General features: G+C 37.0%; 2 protein-coding genes and 1 pseudogene across 2 annotated transcripts in view; all 3 read left to right on the forward strand.

Moving 5' to 3' along the window:
• Galntl6 (polypeptide N-acetylgalactosaminyltransferase like 6) overlaps positions 1-21,791 on the forward strand; it is a 1,222,499-nt gene that overhangs the window by 62,852 nt on the left and 1,137,856 nt on the right. The window lies entirely within an intron of this gene.
• On the forward strand, positions 1,316-1,975 carry LOC129669580 (40S ribosomal protein S7-like). Its single transcript, XM_055597864.1, is given in 2 exon segments — positions 1,316-1,782; positions 1,784-1,975. Coding segments are annotated over 2 exon segments (585 nt in total). The 5' UTR covers positions 1,316-1,344; the 3' UTR covers positions 1,931-1,975.
• LOC129669593 (40S ribosomal protein S23-like) lies at positions 19,604-21,543 on the forward strand (annotated as a pseudogene).

The following is a 21,791-nucleotide window of genomic DNA, read 5'->3' on the forward strand; positions in this document are numbered from 1 at the left end:
AAACTACCCTGAGATTTCACCTTACACCCATCAAAATGTCCAAGATGAAAAACTCAAGTGACAACACATGCTGGAGAGGTTGTGGAGAAATGGAAACCCTCCTTCACTGCTGGTGGGAATGTAAACTTGTTCAACCACTCTGGAAATCAATCTGGTGCTTTCTCAGACAACTAGGAATAGCGCTTCCTCAAGATCTAGCCATACCACTCCTAGGCATATTTCCAAAAGAGGTTCAGGTACACAATAAAGACATTTGCTCAACCATGTTTGTAGCAGCTTTATTTGTAATAGCCAGAAGCTCGAAACAGCCCAGATGCCCCTCAACTCAAGAATGGATGCAGAAATTGTGGTACATCTACACAATGGAGTATTACTCTGCAATGAAAAATAAGGAAATCATGAAATTTGCAGGTAAATGGTGGGACCTGGAAAGGATCATCCTGAGTGAGCTGTCCCAGAAGCAGAAAAACACACATGGTATATAATCACTCATACAGACATATAAAATATGATAAACTTACTAAAATCTGTACATCTAGAGAAACTAATCAAGAGAGAGGACCCTGACTAAAATGCTCAATCTCCATCCTGAAAGGCAAAGAGTATGGACATCAGAAGAAGAAAACAGGAAACAAGCTAGGAACCTGCCACAGAGGGCCTCTGAAAGGCTCTGCCCTGAAGACTATCAAAGCAGACACTGAGACTTATCGCCAACTGTTGGGCAGAGTGCATGGAATCTTATGTAAGAAGTGGGAAATAGTAAGATCTGGAGAGGTCAGGAACCCCACGAAGAGAGCAACAGAACCAGAAAATTTGAACACAGGGGTCTTCCCAGAGACTCATACTCTAACCAAGTACCAGGCACGGAGATAATCTAGAACCCCTGCACAGATGTAGCCCATGGCAGTTTATTGTCCAAGTGGGTTTCATAGTAATGGGAAGAGGGACTGCCTCTGACATAATCTGATTGTTCTGCTCTTTGATCACCTCCTCCTGAGGGGAGAGCAGCCTTACCAGGCCACAGAAGATGACAATGCAGCCACTCCTGATGTGATGTGATAGACTAAGATCAGAAGGAAGTCCCTATCAGTGGACGTGGGGATTGGTAAGGGTGAAGAAGGGGAAGAGAGAGTGGGACTGGGAGGGAAAGAAGGAGGGGCTTATGAGGAAATGCAAAGTGAATAAAATGTAATTAATAAAATTAAAGTAAATTTAAAAAAAAGAAGTTCTTAAGAAAACATGAACTATTACAAACAATTTTTAAAAAGCATGAACAATGAAAGGCTGGACTCAAAAATGCAATGTACTGCTCTTTCTAAGCTGGCACTCCGAAAGGACGAAGCCATGTTCAGCTCGAGCGCCAAGATAGTGAAGCTGAATGGCGAGAAGCTGGACGAGTTCGAGTCTGGCATCTCTCAGGCGCTGCTCGAGCTGGAGATGAACTCGGATCTCAAGGCGCAGCTCCGGGAACTCAACATCACTGCGGCCAAGGAAATTGAAGTTGGTAGTGGTCGGAAAGCTATCATAATTTTTGTACCAGTTCCTCAGCTGAAATCTTTCCAGAAAATCCAAGTCTGGCTACTTCGGGAGTTGGAGAAGAAGTTCAGCGGGAAGCATGTGGTCTTCATTGCTCAGAGGAGGATTTTGCCCAAGCCAACTCGGAAAAGCCGCACGAAAAATAAGCAGAAGCGCCCCAGAAGCCGCACCCTGACAGCAGTGCACGACGCCATCCTTGAAGACTTGGTCTTCCCAAGTGAAATTGTGGGTAAGAGAATCCGTGTGAAAACTGGATGGCAGCCGGCTCATAAAGGTTCATTTAGACAAAGCACAGCAGAACAACGTGGAGCACAAGGTTGAAACCTTCTCTGGTGTGTATAAGAAGCTCACAGGCAAGGATGTTAATTTTGAATTCCCAGAGTTTCAGTTGTAAAGACAATGACTGAATAAAGTGTCGTTCATAGTAAAAAAAAAAAAAAAAAAAAAAAAGCAATGTACCAAAAATAATGCCTTGGATGTAGAGCTGATGGACTGAACCCAGAGAATCTTGGCTTTAAGTCCCTGCAAAGCCATAAGGAATAGAACAACAAAATTCAACAATAGGTAAAGAACAATTCAGTAAATTTAAGATTTATCCAGAGAAAACTAGTGTTGGACACAATTAATTCACTGGGGAGTGTAGAACATAGTTGATATCATCTAAATAAGGGGAAAACTGAAAGGATTAATGGTGCAATTATGGAGATGGCACTAAAATGTCCAGTTTTTTAAGATGCACAAGTAGAAGCAGAATATTTGGTGAGTTTTTCTTTAAGTAATCAATAAGACAGGGTTATTCTGATAACATTCTGCCTTATACTGAAAAGGATCTGCTTATAGGGCTATGTTTAATTTGAGATGAAGCAAGGGACACTTCCCAGTGCATATGTTCTTCGAAAGGGAAGGAGCAAGGCGTTAGTAAAACATCTGTGCATTATTCATTCCCAAGGTCCTGCTCCAGGCTCAACATCCCAAATATCAACCACTGAAAGACACAAAGACTGAGTCAACAATGGAAGCAGAGGAGCACTGGCTACTCAGTGCTATCTGCTGTCTTATCATTTCCTGATTTGATTAATTACTTAGAGGTACTCAGGGGGAGGTTTGCTTACAAATGTTTGCTTTTGGATGTTCATTTGAAGACATGAGAATACAGTATTTAATATAAGCACAAAGTATTATTTATTCTATTTGAATCATGCTTTTCAAATTTTTATGTAAATTCATGACTAAACAGAGGAAAGTTGGGGCCATCTTAATCTACAGATATCTATTTTCACAGAAATAACTAAACACATCATTGAGCTTTCAATCATCCATGCTACAATTCTAAGAACCATTAATAATCAGAATGAATATTTCTATTAGGAGTTGAACTTAGTTTTGAAGCCCCAGAATCTGGATGTGTTAGGATTGTTCATAAATAGAGGAAATGTACACAATATTTATTATATTCTCATTGCATTAACTGCTTGATTGCAACCCTGTAAGATATGCATTAACTACCCACATTTCTCATATGTTAATTCTAAATACCACAAAATTATTATTGAATTTTGAAAACTGTGTGTAATAGAAACAAAACAGGTTTAGGGTAAAATTTGAAAGCTAAAATGCTCATTTGTAGGCTCACAATATATTTTTTTCACATTTTATGTTCCCAAAATGTCCATATCTTTCTCCTCAGACTCCATAAACTAATAATCACAGCTATCTTAAAAAGAACAAAGGATGTTGTGCATGGAGAGAATGGCTCAGCAGTTAGAATCACTTGCTGCTCTTGCAGAGGACGATGGTAAAGTTCCCAGCTCCTACTTAGCAGTCTGTAACTTCATTCCATGGTTTCTGTGTCCCTTCTGTCATACTCAGACAACACACATACATGCATTGTGTAAATGTACATGCAAGAAAAACATTCACATGCATAAAATAAACAAATGCAATAAATAAATAAGCCTAAAAGACTAAGTTCAATATAAATTCATACAGGTTCCCTAGAGTATATCTGTAAGACATGATCTTCACATAAAAGCATCTATCTTTGCATGTCTCTCTTTTTCTTTCTTATCATCCTGTAGGATTACAGGAGTCGATTACAGTGGTTGGGAACCTAAAGTCTGAGATAAATATCTGGGAAATGTTCGATTATGTGATAGTTACACTGGTAGTTAAAAATATACTTTATTCTAATTAAACTAAAAACAGCATTTTGTTGTTTTTTTTTTTTTTTTTTACAAATCATTCATGGACTCTCATAAATACATTTGGGATGTTAGAATTTCAAAGAACGGCTTTAATTTGTACATACCCAGAATCAACCTTTTTGATTAATAACATTTTTTTGAGAGAGAGATGGGGAGAGAGTAATCCCTTAAGAGTAATGTAGTGATCCGACCCAGTGAGTTAGTGATGTAATGGGATGATTAATGATTACTAGAAAGACGGGCCACTCCCAAGTATGGCTTACCAAGACGCAGTATACACATTGAAATGATTTTAATAACAGCCATTGTAGTGTCACTTGGGTGTCTCCTGGCCAACTCGGGCCCACAGAACCTTGAGGGGTAGCTGTAGTTTCCATTAGAATTCCCAAAGGTACCGAAGCAGACGTTCAGATTCATAGCCAACTTTCAGCTCAGTCTCCACGTGGGTTCCCTAGTAAGGAGAGCAGGGTCAGTCATTGGTATGAACTTGGTTGCCTGCTTTTTGATCACCTCGTCCTGGAGAGGTGGCCTTACTTTGCCCCAGAGAAAGAGGATCTAGACAGTTCTGATGACACCTATTAGGCTAGGGTCAGAGGGCCGGGGAGGAAGACCACCCCTATCAGTAGACTCGGGGAGGGGCATAGAGGGAAAAGTGGGAGGGAAGGAGGAACTGGGAGGAGATGAGGGAGGGGGCTACAGCAGGGATACAAAGTGAATAAATTGTAATAAATAATAATAATAAAGAAAAAAATTAAAAAGTATTCCTAAAAAAAAATCACACATATGAATATGACCCTTCTCAGTGTCCAAGTGGGTTCCCTAATAATGGGAACAGGCATTATCCCTGACATGAACTCAGTGACAGGCTCTCAGATTACCCACACCTGGGGGATGCAGCCTTGTCAGGCCACAGAGGAAGATGATGCAGCCAGCCTTGATGAGACCTGATAAGCTAGCATCAGATAGAAGGGGAGGAGGTCCTCCCTATCAGGTGACTAGGGAAAGGGCACAGGGGAAGAAGAGGGAGGGTGGGTAGGAATGGGAGGAGATGAGGGAGAGGGCTGCAGCTGGGATGTAAAGTGAATACATTGTAATAAATAAATATATAAATAAAAATTTTAAAAAAGAATGTATTGACCTATGGAAAGAAACAACAAAAACAGGGGAAAACAAAACAACAACAAAAAACATGAGTCCCTTCTAGTGGAGCTATACAGTAGTGATTGGTGATGGATGTGACATGTCACTATCCAGCAGCCACACTTAATGGAACATTGATGTTCACCATTGACACTTAGGTTCAGTCATATGACTGAGTGACACATGAATGAGCATACACTGACATGGTTACACCTCTCTATAGCCATCTCTCTGTCCCCCAAACTAAGCCCAAATAGTCATTCCTCAGAACTTAGTTACAGTGAATATTGTGTGTTTGAGTGCCATGGACATATGAAACCACTCTAAAATCAGATATAATATTCTAGAGTCTAGAGTATGTCTTAAGAAAACGGCTGAACTACAGTCTTAAAGATTGGCCTTTTATTGGAATGAATGAGATTTGAATCACTCACTCTGTTTGAGTCAACTCTTTTGTGCAGACACACAATTATTTGATTAGATAATCTTTAGTAACAATTCTCACTATTTCTTATTCATTGCTTTAAAATTAAACCTTACTAATGATACCGTTTAATAGACAATTATTATGAGAGGGCAAATCCGGTGACTCACTCTAGTAGTACTGAGGTCATGACACTTGAAAAGTCAAATCCAACAACTGAAGTGACATCTGTAGCCCTTCTCAATTTAATATTACTTTCCTGGCAAGATCTACTTCTCCATAGCACTCAATCATGTTTGCCTTCATCAATCATATTGTAACCTCAATGCATTCCCTTTTCTTTCTGGACTGAGATGGTCTTTTCTTTTCTTTTCTTCATGGTGCTCTCTACTTAAAACTCAGACTGCTGCTTCACCCTCAGGCTTCTCCTAGACGCCTTCATTAACTCTGCACTCCAGGCTTTCCTTTCCATATTATTATTTACATTTTCTACACCACTCAAGTTTAAAGGTCTTGGTGCATCAAATTAACTTTCAAGATATGTAGAGATCTTTGTGGGGATAAATATTATGTGCTTCAGCATAGAAGCTACTTGGAAGTATTTAGGACACATCAAACATTGTATTGACAGTAGGGATTTAAATCTGAATGGGAGTAAACTATGCGGGCTTGGAGGTCTAGGATGGAGTAACTATTGTCCAGGATTGTGCTCTCGGTTAATTAAATAACTACTAGTTTCTCTGTGATGATTTGGATATATAGCTGGCTTAAGGAATCACAGCTGCTTAACTAAAAGATAAATCATTATTAAACTTTTTTGTGTGTTTTTTTATTTAAATATTTTTTTTATTATTTTTGGACATTTTACTATAATTACATAATTTCCCCTTTGCCCTTTCTCCTTCCAAAACCTCCCACATAGAAATGTTTTTCTTTTTCAAATTCATGTCCTCTCTTTTCATTAATTGTTTTTTTTTTAATTTTATTTTTTTTCTTATCAGTTACATTTTAACTCTGTATCCCAGCCATGTTCCGATCCCTCATTCCCTCCCAGTCCCTCCCTCCCTCCCTCATCTCCACCCGGCCCTTTGCCAAGTCCACTAATAGGGGGAACCTCCTCCACATTCATCTGATCCTGTTTTATCAGGTATCTTCAGGACTGGCTGCAAAGCTCTCCTCTGTGGCCTAACAGGACTGCTCCTCCCTTGGGGGGTGGGGAGGCCAAAGAGCCAGTCATTGAGTTTGTGTTAGAAACAGTCCTTGTTCCCCTCACTATGGGAAACCAATTGGTTACTGAGCTACCACAGGCTACATCTGAGCAGAGGTTCTAGGTTACATTCATACATGGTCCTTGGTTGCATGTCAGTCTCAGAAAAGACCCTGTGCCCAGATATATTTGGTCCTTGTGGAGCTCCTATCCTTTCCTCATCAGACTAACTCCCCTTCTTTCTTATGATTCCCTGTACTCTGCCAAAGGTTTGGTCATGAGTCTTTGCTTTGAAGACACTGCTAATTAAAGTCTTTCAAATGCGCTCAGTAGACTCCTGTCATATGTTCAATGCGCATCAAATCTGTCTTTCTAAAAGAGGATTGATAATCTTACCCCATGTCTGCTCTCTTGATTATTTTTTTAGGTGTATAGATTTCATTATGTTTATCATATCTTATAGGTCTGTATAAGTGAGTATATACCGTGTTTGTCTTTCTCCTTCTGGGATATTTCACTCAGGATGATCTTTTCTAGATCCCACCATTTGCCTGCAAATTTCATGATTTCCTCCTTTTTGATTGCTAAATAGTATTCCATTGTGTAAAAATACCACAATTTCTGTACCCATTCCTCCGTTGATGGACATCTGGGTTGTTTCCAGGTTCTGGCTATTACAAATAATGCTGCTATAAACATGGTTGAGCAAATATCCCTTTTGTGTACTTGAGCAAACTTTGGGTATATAACCTAGCAGTGGTATAGCTGGGTCTTGAGGAAGCACTATTCCTAATTGTCTTAGAAAGCGCCAGATAGATTTCCAGAGTGGTTGTATTAAACTTTAATAATCAACAACAATTGTGGTTTCTAGTTATAGGGGTGCAGTGTGATTCACGGTGATCAATAATTTGCTGTAATTTTTTACCTATTCATTCCAATGATTGCATGTTTTAAGGTTGAAAAAAACTATATTGACACTTTGGTAAAGCAGTTCCTTATCAATAATAACACCAGTGTTAATAGAACCAGGCCCTTATTCTAGATATTCCCAAGCAATTCCTAAACATTACAACCAGGTAGCTTAAGAAACAAGTGAGATATCCGTGAATATATTAGGGGTTTGGATTGACAATGCCTGAATTATAACATTCTATCATTATCATATATATTTATATATACATATATATGTATATATGCAACTACTGAAGAAAAGAATATGAGGCAACGTAAATTTTTTCTTTAGGCTTAGTTGTCTGTATTTAGGGAAAATCATTAACAGGCCATGAATTTGGTGGGAGACTTTAAACCTCCTAAGAAAGAAAAAAAATTAAATATGAATGAATGTTTGATTAAGCACTTATTAATAAAATATAAAAGACTGAAAAATTCTAAATATATGTTAATTTATTTAAATTCAAAATGTATAAAACATAACTTTTGAGAATATGCTTTAATTATGTTTGAGAATATAAATAAGCACAAATGAACGTTTACTTAAGAAATGAGATATAGTAAGCTAACTATTTCTGAATGAAAATTACTTATTATATTGAAAAAATACTTTATTAAATATAATTGTATATTGAAAAGATTGTCAATTTCTATATAACAGTAAAATTTCAAATTTTTTGGTTTTAGTAATATTGGAAGTTTTATTTAGCTATTTGGCTTAATTTTGTATTTTCTTGATATAAATTGATTCAGTTAATTATTTGGATCAATTTCATATCCTAAGATTGCAAATACCATTTAGTTTAACAATTCAAAAATTACCTAATTTATTTCATAGACATGTTTTATTTGGTTTGGAATTAAAACTTATTTATTATAAATGAACAATATAATAGCTATTGTATTAATAATGAATATTGAATAAAACAAAAGTAAATTTGAACCTAGGGTAGGTAGACTTGCCATCCTATGAATTCTCTGCATATGACAATAGAGTAAAATGAAAGCCTTGACGAAGTTATAAGGCTAGAAATTGACAAGCAGTGATAAACATGGAGTATTTTATCAGTAAACTCTAACTGTATGACAATAATCATTAAGTAAAGCTTTTCAGTGATTTTTTTACATCTAATATTTTTTTAATTTTTTATTAATTACACTTTATTCATTTTGTATCCCCCCATTTTTTTTATTGATTGAGAATTTTATACAGTGTACTTTGTACTTATTCAGGCCCTTATCTACCTTTCTCCAACTCCTCCTCCATCTTTTCTGCCTCCTTCATCCCTTTCCTCTTTACACATCTAGTCCATTTTGTCTTGCTCAGATTATGTTGATGATAAGTCTTTTTCTTGTGTGTGGCCAGTCTCTAGAGACCACATCATTAAAGGAGATTATGATCAATCCCAACTGCAATTTTATCATGAACTCAGTGGCTGGCTTTCTGTTCACCCCCCCACCCCCACCCCCCGGCAGGGAGCTGCCTTGCCAGGCCACAGAGGAAGACAGTTCTGTGCAGCCAGTTCTGATGAGACCTGACAGGTTAGGTTCAGATGGAAGGGGAGGAGGTCCTTGGACTTGGAGGTGGGAATGAGTCTAGATGAGAGAGGCAGGGTGGGATTGGGAGGGAATGAGGGAGTGGGCTACAGCTGGGATACAAAATGAATAAACTGTAATTAATATAAAAAATAAAATTAAAAAAGAACTTAGAACTTCGTAAAGCAGGTAAGTTTCAACCAGGACTTCTAGGTAACTGCCTCCTTTGCTTTCTTTAATCATAACTAAGGACCCCTGCTTCTGTTTTACTTTTGATCTATGTGACTGTATTCTGACTACATGCTTGATAATCTGTTTCATCTTTCTGAAAATCATAAGCAAAGGAACATATTAAGCTCATTGTTATGTAGTCTCTGTAAAATAATTAATAGAATACCAAATGTAATATAGAACATGGTTAGAGTTAATAATTCATTAATCAAAAATAGTAAATTTACACATCTTACTAGGACTCCCAAAGTGAGATTTTCTAGTAGAACAGAGTAAGTTCAAAAAGTTATATTATCCTCAATCAAAAAATAATTTATATCTAGGGTAATATACATTAAATATATCCATTTATAAAGTTGTATTTATTAATTTTAAAATAAAAATTGTGTGCATGCAGAAAGGGGAGGGAGGATGGGATTGGGAGGGGAGGAGGGAGGGACTTATGGGGGGATACAAAATGAATAAAGTGTAATTAATAAAAAATTTAAAAAAATAATAAAAAATAAAAAATTGTGTAAGCTATCATTGTATTGCTGCAATCATATTTTAACATCTTATCTCTAAAACAATGTTTACCACCAAATGACCACAAATTTAACTTCTCAATGTCTCCAATGGTGATAAAGCCTTTCTTCTCTATAAGGTCATGATTATGTGTTTTTTTAAAGAAAGCAAGAAAATGAAATATGGTGGTCTGTGTGAAGCCACATTGATAGAGTTCTTGTCTAGCAGGCAATTAATATCTTTACATCTCTAGCATCTCACATGCTTAACACTACTTATGATATTTTTTGGTCTCATAACCCTGTCAAAAATGTCACTTTACTCAATTTGAGAAGAATTCATGGGTTGGCAAGTCCACTGTAATTTAATTTTAGTTGAAACAGAATGACAGTCTTAGTTTTCAACGTACAAAATAATTTAAAGTTAAAATCTGTATATCCCCAGCACCTCATAAGCCAGGCTCAGGCTCAGAGACACATTTATTTATTTATTTATTTATTTATTTATTTATTTATTTATTTATTTATTTATTTATCTATCTATATATTTATTTGTCTATTTATCTATCTATCTATCTATCTATTTATTCACTCATTCATTCATTTAATGAGAATATTCTATTTAATTTTATTTTTTTTAATTTTTATTTTTTTCTTATTAGTTACATTTTATTAACTCTGTATCCCAGCTGTATCCCGCTCCCTCATTCCCTCCCAGTCCCACCCTCCCTCCCTCATCTCCACCCTGCCACTTTCCAAGTTCACTGATGGGGGGGACCTCCTCCCCATTCATCTGACCCTGTTTTATCAGGTCTGCAAAGTCCTCCTCTGTGGCTTAACAGGACTGCTCCTCCCTTGGGAGGTGGGGAGGTCAAAGAGCCTGCCACTGAGTTCCTGTTAGAAATAGTCCCTGTTCCCCTTACTATGGGAAACCAATTGGTTACTGAGTTACCATGGGCCACATCCGAGCAGAGGTTCTAGGTTATATCCATACATGGTCCTTGGTTGAATGTCAGTCTCAGAAAAGACCCTGTGCCCAGATATATTTGGTCGTTGTGGAGCTCGGAGACACATTTATAATCTCAGAACTCAGAAGAAAAACATCAGGATTATCAAAAAATACAAAATCCTTAGTACCATAGTCTGAGTCTAGCCTATTCTAGGTGAACACCTGTATCAAATCAGAAGAACAGAAAATTAAGTTAATACTATATGTTACAAACATGTTAAAATACAATGATTAAATAATTTGCAATACTAAATGAAGACACACTAACAATAGAAATTTCACATCATGTTGTCTTTTCAAAATGAAGGTGTATTTGTACTAGAATTGAAATACTGAAAGCTATATATTGCTGATTAACTCTTTCCTATCTTGCAATAGAAAGCTGTGAGTCACATTAACACTGATTTATTTATTTTATTTCATTTTATTAATTACACTTTATTCACTTTGTATCTCCCCATAATCCCCTCCCTCCTCCCCTCCCGGTCCCACCCACCCTTCCCCTTCCTCACAAATACCCCTCCCCAAGTCCACTGATAGGGGAGGTTCTCCTCTCCTTCCTTCTGATCTTAGTCTATCACATCACATCAGGAGTAGCTGCATTGTCATCTTCTGTGGCCTGGTATGGCTGCTCTCCCCTCAGGAGGAGGTGATCAAAGAGCTGGCCAATCAGATTATGTCAGAGGCAGTCCCTCTTTCCATTACTGTGGAACCCACTTGGACATTAAACGGCCATGGACTACATCTGGGCAGTGGTTCTAGGTTATCTCCATGTATGGTACTTGGTTGGAGTATGAGTCTCTGGGAAGACCCCTGTGTTCAAATTTTCTGGTTCTGTTGCTCTCCTTGTGGGGTTCCTGTTCTCTCCATAACCTACTATTTCCCACTTCTTACATAAGATTCCATGCACTCTGCCCAACAGTTGGTCATAAGTCTCAGCGTCTGCTTTGATAGTCTGCAGGGCAGACCTTTCAGAGGCCCTCAGTGGCAGGTTCCTAGCTTGTTTCCTGTTTTCTTCTTCTTCTGATGTCCATCCTCTTTGCCTTTTGGGATGGGGATTGAGCATTTTAGTCAGGGTCCTCTCTCTTGATTAGTTTCTTTAGATGTACAGATTTTAGTAGGTTTATCCTATGTCATATATCTATATGAGTGAGTATATACCGTGTGTGTCTTTCTGCTGATTTATTTAGAAATATAGATTACAATAAAATTGAGCTTGCATTTGGTCTCAACAAAGCTAAGCTTGTCTTGTTCCTTAAGGCAGGATACTTCCTTGTTCAGCCCATAGTTTGTTTCTTTAGGACATTGAAGGAATTTGTGTAGATTTGGCTACTCAGGAAAAATCCAAGCAGAAGAAATGAGATTTAAGAACACACAAACTGGCCTCTGAGAGTTTACCACTCTCCAGTGAGTGTATAAATAACACAAATCAGACTTGATATTTGCTTGTTTGTTTGTTTTCGGTTTGGTTTTTGCTGTTTTGTTTGTGAGGAGGTCACAGTGCAGGGGCCAGATATGGAAGAACTGGGAAGTGAGTGTGGTCAGAGTGTATCATGTGCAATATCCAAAGGACCACTAACAATATTATGTTGAAAAAGTCATTTTTAAAGAGAACACAAAGTTGGGAGAGAGATGTGTTGATGAAGCTTGGATTTCTAACAGGAGTGATAGTGATAGAGGGCAAGTGGAAGAAACAATATTCACTCTAGTCACATCGAAAATCTCCAGTTCATAAAAATATTATTTAAAAGTAAAAAGAATATTATTTAAAAGTTAGAAAAAATCTCACAATGCTATGACTAGAATGCACAATCTAGGCCTTAACAAGTAGAACCAAGTTTAATCAAGCAAAATAAAAGTTTTATATATATATATATATATATATATATATATATATATATATATTACATACATATAATACATATATGTAGATGGATGATGTATTTAAATGTAAATAATTTAGGTGTCACTGGAAAAAATAATGTTATAACATAAAAAGTGGAAACAACATTATATGCACATGTAATTGAAAAAAGTATTTAATTTCAAACACTTAAATATCAGACAGATTGAGGAAATCTAGTCTGTTGATACAGGGTTTCTCTCTGTAGCCTTGGATGTCTTGGACCCACTTTGTAGTCCAGGCTTTCCTTGAACTCATAAAGATCCACCTGCCTCTTCCTCCAAGAGTGCTGGAATTACAGGAGTGCATCTCTATACCCATCTGATACATAGTTTATTTAATCCAAGAAATAAATTGTGAAATGAGACAAGAAGCAGAGACTTAGTACTGTTTGTACTACTGACATAGAAAAGATATAGTACACAGGGATAAACCTCACAGATGAACAGGAAGGCTCTAGGTTCTTAAAAAGCAAAACCAGTTGATAAGAAAGCTGTGTTTCAAAGTTACAAAATGCCAGTTATATTCATCAACAATTTATTTGTCTAGATAGTCATTATTAAACTAACTATATCAGATTATAAGTATAAGATATTTTAAGTATGAACAAAAACTTTTATTCAGTTATTTCTTTTACCAGATTTTGTATCCATACATCTAAAACACTTTAAATAATGCTTTGGAGCTCAAAAGAACTAAAGATAATTTTCCTGATTCAAAACAAGAAATGAAGGGTGCAAATTTTTGTGTTGTACCTAGCTTACACTCTTAAGCTACTAAAAGAAAATAAGAGCAGCATGTTAGGTTTCTATTGTGATACTTAAGAAGGCAAAAATTCAATAGCCAGAATTAAATTGAAAAGCTAGCCTATGAAGTACTGCCTGTTCTGAAGCCAGCCATCTCCATGACTATGTTCTGTCAGGCCTCCAAGTAAGAAATAAGTAAATTTCTAAATGATTATGAAATGTTAGTGTCTACAAGTGGAAACTAAATGAACATGCCCCAAATTAAAATAGGAGCCACTTCAATCTTATTTTAAATATAACAAATGCTGTCACAATCTGCCCTCTTGATCAAGGACAGCCGGTCGAGCCTTCCTGACTGGCAAGCCTAGATGCTGAAATAAACGCTGGTCATCTCCAATTTGACAGGATGCCATCAGTGCAAGGCACATGCCTTGGCCAGGCTGGATCTCCCAGTAGGGATCCAGGTGCAAAAGTATTGTATAATTCAAGCATAAATGTGTTTTACATTTAGGCTTCGGTTCTATCCTCAAGATATCTCTTTATGTATATGCGAATACTCCAATTTGTGAACAATAATCAGATCTGAAATCTTTTGTCTAAATGTTTTGCATGACGGCTGCTCAACCTGTAGTCGCTTTTTTAAAACTAGAAACAAATCATCCTAGACAAAATATTCACTAGTGGACTGTATCACTGAACTTTAAAGAATATCACACACTGCTATGGCCATTTGAAATCCTAAGTTTAGATATGATACTTTTATTTCAGAGCCTCTTCATTAACCCTCTAAAGTACTCCAATACCAATTAATTTTTTCTTAGTTTAGATTGAAAGATGACTTTTTAACAATGACACATTTCAGTCCGTCTATGTTGCAATGATAAATATTTACTACAGTAGGTAAAGAGAATTAAGAAGTTGCTGTAGGCAATATTTAACAATAATTCTGAAGCAAAAACTTATGACATAATCTGAGGCAAAAGAAAATGTAAAGATCTTAAAATTGTTTTCTATTTTCACATTATCATAGTGTAATTTTTAGAAAATCAGACTGATTTCATTGAAATGGTTTTACATAATAGGATTATAATTCTTTTAATTAGTTTGGACTGATTTAAGGAAGGAAGTTCTGTAGACTAAATTACTTCCAAAACCAGCACTCTATTAGGTTTAGGAAGCTGGAAATCACATCAGGTGGCAAGAGGCTAGGGATCTGGTGAGGTTCAGGCTTAAGGACTGCTAACTGCCTGGCGAATCCTTTCATGGTGGAGACAGGGTAGGAGAGTTCTCTAGACTCTTTCCACAGGAGCAATGATCCTACTTGTGAAATCACTGTACCCAGAACACATTATCTCCCTAAAGTCCTACCTCCTAATACCTTTGAAAGGTGAACATTTCAAAATAAATTAGCAACAGTCAGTACACCACATACGTGTTTCTGTTTACAAAATAAATATGACATTAGCTCTTACTATAAGCTCCCAGTTATTATCTAGCATATTTAAGAAAGCAGCTGACACATTCTAGTAAAATAGTTTATAATACTTGAGGTATGATAAGCTTAGGAACTTGAGTGAGTGTCCTCTATTATGAAAATCAGAAAGCTAAGTGGGAAAGGGAAAAGAAAAGAAGCTACAGGAACTGCACAAGGAGACCAACCGAGCCAAAAATCTGGGCCTCTGTAACCTCAGGTTCTGGGATTACAGGTGTGCACCACTGTGCTCAGCAGAACATAAGATATTTAAGTAAAGAGGTTTGGTGTCGGGAACTTTTTTCCAACATCTCTAGAGGGAAATCATCACAGCTCCATCAAGTTTAACAAATCATGTTAATGGAAATTTTTTAAGACAATTGCCTCATTTAGTGAATTAAATACTGCTCTACTGATGCATGCTCTCCAATAGACATAACTATAGTTTTATAAATCTCTAACAAATCAAAACCTACTACAGTGTCTCACTTTTTAAAGCAGTTCATAGGTATGGAAGGGAGTCAGGCATATGGTCAGGAATACAAGAATATAGCAAAGAAAGAAGTAAACACAAATTATTTCAATAAGACTGAAGACATAAACAGAGGGAATAATCACATCATTCATTTAATACAGAAAAAAAAATTGGAGTGATTTTAAAGGAAACTCTAGGTGTCTTCTTAATTCTCACCCTTCTGCTATTACTGTGACTTTCTTTTTTAATTTTTTAAAATTTACTTTTTATGTTTCATTCACTTTGCACGCCAATTATAGCCCCGTCCCTCCTCTCCTCCCAGTCCCACTCTCCCTCCCTTTTCCTGTCTTCCCTTCCCCTAGTCCTCCTCTTCTACCATCTGACCACAGCCTATCAAGTCTCATTAGGACTGCCTGTGTCTTCTTTCTCTGTGGCCTGTCAAGGCCACAACACCAGGGTAAAGTGATCAAAGAGCTGACAACCAAACAAGTCCATGTCAAGAAACGGCCCCTGCGCCCCTTACTAAGGAACCCACCAGGAGACTGAGCTGCCTATGTGCTACATCTGAGCAGGGGCTTAGGTCTTTTCCATGCATGGTCCTTTGTTAGTGCATCAGTTTCTGCCAGCCTCACTAAGCCCAGATTAGTTGGCTTTGTCTTCTTATAGAGCTCCTGTCTCTTCTTGGACCTTCTACTCTCCCCCTCTTTCCTTCAACTCATATTTGCATTTCTCTACAGGCAGACATCCAGTTAGACCAGCACCATTTCTTGAAGATGCTATCTTTTTTCCATTGTATAGTTTTGGCACCTTTGTCAAAAACCAAGTGTCTGTAGGTGTATGAATTTATTTCTGGGTCTTCGATTCAGTTATTTTCATTATTGAGATTTCTCTAGATATTTTGGACATTTGATTCATATATCATAACTGTCCATATTAGTTTGTTTCTACTGTATTGTAATTTTAACATAATAGTATGAATTGTTTTGTTTGTGCTTGAATATGAAATGTCTGCATAGGCTCAGGTGTTTGAAAAGTTGGTGCCAGGAGGTGATAGCTTTAGGGGAGGATGTAAAAATTTTAATTAAAAAAATTATACAGGACAGGAGCCTACCACAGAGGGTCTCTGAAAGACTCTACCTAGCAGTGTATCAAAGCAGATATTAAGGCTCATAACCAAAACTTCGGCAGAGTGCAGGGAATCAAAAACAAAAACAAAAACAAAACAAAACAAACAAACAAACAAACAAACAAAAAACGGTGTGTGGGGGGAGTTAATATGACCTGAAGAGGACAGGAGTTCCACAAGTACCAAATATATCTGGGCACTGGGGTCTTTTATGAGACTGTTTCTCCAAATAAGGACCATGTATGGATGCAACCTAGAGCCTCTGTGCAGATGTAGCCCTTGGTAGCTCAGTATCCAAGTGAGTACCCTAATAAGGGGAACAGGGACTGTTTCTGACATGAACCTGATGACTGGCTCTTTGACACCGCCCCCACCCCAGGGAGGAACAGGTCTGCTAGGCCACAGAGGAGGACTTTGCAGCCAATTCTGAAGACACCTGATAAACCAGTATCAGATGGAAGGGGAGGAGGTTCTCCCCTATCAGTGGACTTGGAAAGGGGCAGGAAGGAGATGAGGGTGGGAGGATGGGATTGGGAGGAAAAGAAGGAGTGGGATACAGCAGGGATACAAAGTTAACAAACTGTAATTAATATTTAAAAAATCAAAATTAAAAAAATCAAAACAAAACAAAAAATTAGATAGATAGATAGATAGATAGATAGATAGATAGATGGAAAGATAGATAGATGATAGATAGATAGATAGATAGATAGATAGATAGATAGATAGATAGGAAAAAAAGACCCAAACTGGCCTTAAATTTACAGTCTTCTTGATTAGCTATACAAGTGCTTATCACATATGTGATACCCCTTGATTAGAGTTCTTTTTATTCCATCTAAAGATAATATAAATTAAGCCAGGCAAGATGGCACACACCTATAAAATCCCATCACTCAGGGAGTGAAAAGCAAGTTGATTTCTGTGTATTCAAGTCCAGCCTGGTCTACAAAGTGAGTCCAGAACAACCGAGGTTGTGTTACACAAAGAAGCCATGTCTTATAAAACAAACAAAAACAAGATACAAAGTAGACCAATAGCCAATAACTCTCAACACTAGCTACATGTTATTTTACTCTTCACTCTTAGACACACATTTCAAAGTTAAATTATGTCCAAGTAATAGAAATAATGTAGATTGAATTTTAGTCTGTTTTACCAGTATGGTTATGTGCATGACCCAGGTCAATGGTATATGCATCAAGTTTCATGAATAAATTCTGAGAAATGCATTGTACTCAAAGTTAATATTGTACTTACTTTAATATTCATCCTTCCTATGGGCTTGAATGGAGATATGATAGACCACAAAGAGATATTTCTCAAATGCTAATGTAGATAAATATGTCCATGTTTCTGCAGGGACTTCACCTATTTATAAGAAGCACGAGCTTCCACCCATTTTAAGCCAAGGTAATTTCACATGTTCTATACCCAAAGCCTAAAGTAAATCCTAAATACTGATATAAATATCAAAATAATTTGTATAAGTATATTCCTCTGGCTACTTTCTGGTTTGAATTATGGTGGCATAAGCTTATAATTCTAATGCTTTGGAAGTTGAATAGGAAGATTGCTTTAAATTTTTGGCAAACCATAGTTACACAGTGATTAGCAGAGTAGCCAATCCTGCCAAGACAGACTGTGTCTTAACAGAAAGAAAAGAAATAGCAAATAAATAACAAAAAACATCCCCAAACCTCCAAAATATAATCCATCAGATCTTAAATTCCTGACATCCAGTACTTCAGGAAATGGCCATTTAGTTCTGTCCCTATTCCAACATGACCAGAGTCTGAGTAAAAAGAAGGATCATAAGATCATGATGTAAGGGAGAACATCATATGAAGATTGGAGCTAAGTTCCTATGGATCACAGGTCCATCAGAACCTGGCAGAGCATCCTGGGGCGAATGCTACCCTACCAGTTCAGAGGAAATGGAGCTCGGCTCATGCTTTGCTTTCAAATGTTCACTCTGCAGAACTCAGGTAAAACATGTTTCTATTGCTCCATACCCTACATTGAGGTGCTTTAGGACTGGGGACCTAGACATTCCATAGAGTCATTTTTTTCTTCCTCTTGTAATTTAACATGAAAGTGGGTTGTTATAGACTAAAAATAAAACCAATTTATTTCATCATTATTATGTAAATGTGCATGAATAAAGTAGTGAACAATTACATTAAAATATTTAAAGCTAAATTATTGTGCAGCTGTAGATAAATTAAAATTATAATTGATATTTAAGGCTTCTTTTTTTTAACTATTTCTTCCCTTAAGGAGAAACTATGATGGGGCAGAAGTATGAAGTCAATTACAATGTTTTTATTCTTATCCAAAATATTCTGGGTGATAGTTACATCATAAGGCAAAATAAATTAAAGAGTGTTGTGTCCTTATGCATTCTTCCTGCACAATAACAACATCATCAAAACATGCTATATTTGGGCCTGGAGATGCTAGCATTCACTCCATCTCAGAGAATTCACATACCACATTTCAGTGAATAAAGTTTATCCTCTAAGTCCTTCTTAGCCATCAGAGAGATGCAAATCAAAATGACCCTTAGACCCTTACACCAATCACAATGGCTAATATCAAAAACTCAAGAGACAACACATGCTGGAGAGGTTGTGGAGAAAGGGGAACCCTCCTCCATTGCTGGTGGGAATGTAAACTTCTACAACCACTTTGGAAATCAATCTGGTGCTTTCTCAGACAACTAGAAATAGCACTTCCTCAAGATCCAGCTACATGACTCCTAGGCATATATCCAAAAGATGCTCAAGTACACAACAAGAACATTTGCTCAACTATGTTTGTAGCAGCTTTATTTGTAAGAGCCAGAACCTGGAAACAACAGGAAACAACAGCAGATGTCCATCAACGGAGGAATGGATATAGAAATTGTAATACATTTACACATTGGAATACTACTCAGCAATTAAAAACAAGGAAATCATGAAATTTTCAGGCAAATTGTGGGATCTAGAAATGATCATCCTGAGTGAGGTATCCCAGAAGCAGAAAGACACACACGGTATATATTCACTTATAAGTGGGTACTAGACCTATAAGATAGGAAAAACATACTAAAATCTGTACACTTGAAGATAAACAAGAAAGAAGACCCGGGGTAAGATGATCAATCCTCACTTAAATGACAAATGGAACGGACATTGGAAGTAGGAGAAAACAAGTAACAGGACGGAGCCTACCACAGTGAGCTCTGAAAGACTCTGCCTAGCAGTGTACCAAAGCAGATACTGAGACTGAAAACCAAACCTTCAGCAGAGTGCAGGGAATCATCTGAAAGGAGAGGGAGTTAGTATGGCCTGGAGAGGACAGGAGCTCCACAAGGACCAAATATATCTGGGCACAGGGGTCTTTTATGAGACTGTATTTCTGAACAAGGACTATGTATGGATATAACCTAGAACCCCTGCTCAGATGTAGCCCATGGTAGCTGAGTATCAAAGTGGGTAACCTAGTAAGGGGAACAGGGACTATTTCTGACGTGAACTCAATGGCTGGCTCTTTGACCTCCCTCTATCCTGAGGGAGGAGCAGCCTTGCTGGCCAAAGAGGAGGACATTGCAGCCAGGCCTGAAGAAACCTAATAAGCTAGGGTCAGATGGAAGGGGAGGAGGACCACCCCTATCAGTGGACTTGAAAAGGGGCAGGGAGGAGATGAGGAAGGGAGAGTGGGATTGGGAAGGAAGGAGGGAAGGGGATACAGCTGGGATACAAAATTAATAAACTGTAACTAATATAAAAAATAAAAATTTAATTAAAAAAAGAATCTGTCAGTAAAATACAAAACAATCAACATGAACTGTCAGAGGTGACCTATAGGTGCCTCTTTTCCTATTGGTCTCAAAGTTGAGATGTTAATGTAGCAGCGAGCATTAACTGTGTTATAAATATTCCAGTGTTTAATCCTTCACAGTGCCGTCTTTCCTATACTCCAAATGTAAATTTTAAATTACTCTAAAATTACTATGCTACCAAAAAAGATTTAGTTCCAAGCCAGGTGTCATATTAGGTATGTTTAGAATCATATTTGTGATTTTGTTAAATATATTTTGCTGGATATGTTCAAATACATCTTTATTTCTATGCACAGAGCAAATCCAGTATGTTATTTTATAGTATATTCCAGAAAGCATTTGCATTTCTTTTCATAGAGATAATTTATTCTACACCTGACAAAATTTTACTTGGCTTGTGCTTTAAGCCATAGCTAAACTTTGGTTTAAAAGAAAAAAAAAAAACAGACATATTTATCATTTTTATGTTTCACCTTATATTATTGATGAAACTTTCTGATTAAATTGTATGTCATATGGACATGACCATAAAATGTCAGTTTTAATTTCATTTCTATTAAATTATTCTTGAGAAAAATAATATTTGAGTAAGATACTGAGGTCATAAGCTCAATGAATCTCTATCTCAATTAGGAAAGTAAGGGACTTTTACATTATTTGCAATGACAAGATATTTAGGACTGGTTGAAAAAAGATGTCTGGGGAAAACATAATTATAATCTCAAAAACTATTTATAGAAGCGGCTTAAGTTTTTTTTTTTTTCCTGTTTGATTCTTGAATTAGTTTACTATGGTTGTCATATCATGGTATCAAGAAGTAAGTAGCTTTAAAACCAAGTCTAACCTACCAGGAAACTTAGTAGTCACCAATGGGACCAGAAGCAGCATGACAATACAAGAAAGCCCACTTGGGCACAACCCTGAAGGCCAATCCTTTTGGAGGTGCCTCTCATACAAAGGGAATTATGCTGGAAAAAGAAGGAGTTGAACCCAAATAGACAAATTCTGCTGTCCAGAAGTGTCAGGGTGCAGCTGGTCAAGAAACAGCAAGAAGATTATAGCATTCATGCCAAAAGACAGCTGCTTGAACTTAACTGAGAAAAACGATGAAGTTCTGGTGGCTGGATTTGGTGGAAAAGGTCATGTTGTAGGTGGTATTCCTGGAGTCCGCTTTAAGGTTTTTAAAGTAGCCAGTGTGTCTCTCTTGGCCCTGTACAAAGGCAAGATGGAAAGAACAACATCTAAATGTTGACAATGGAAACACAGTAATAAATTTTCATATTCTGAAAAATAAAACAAAATAAAGTAAAACAAAACAAACAAACAAAACAGCAACAACAACAAAAACAAGTCTTAGAAGCTACTGCCATGTGATAACTGGGCCCTATTTGCACACCTACTAACCTCACTATACATTATTCAGTAAAGATGTTATTTGCAAATAGGGCCCAGTTATCATATGACAGTAGCTGCTAGGACTTCACATTTTTGCCATTAAGG

Source organism: Psammomys obesus, unplaced genomic scaffold (genome assembly GCF_907164565.1).
Source record: "Psammomys obesus unplaced genomic scaffold, mPsaObe1.curated_primary_1811, whole genome shotgun sequence".
NCBI classification, from domain to species: domain Eukaryota; kingdom Metazoa; phylum Chordata; class Mammalia; order Rodentia; family Muridae; genus Psammomys; species Psammomys obesus.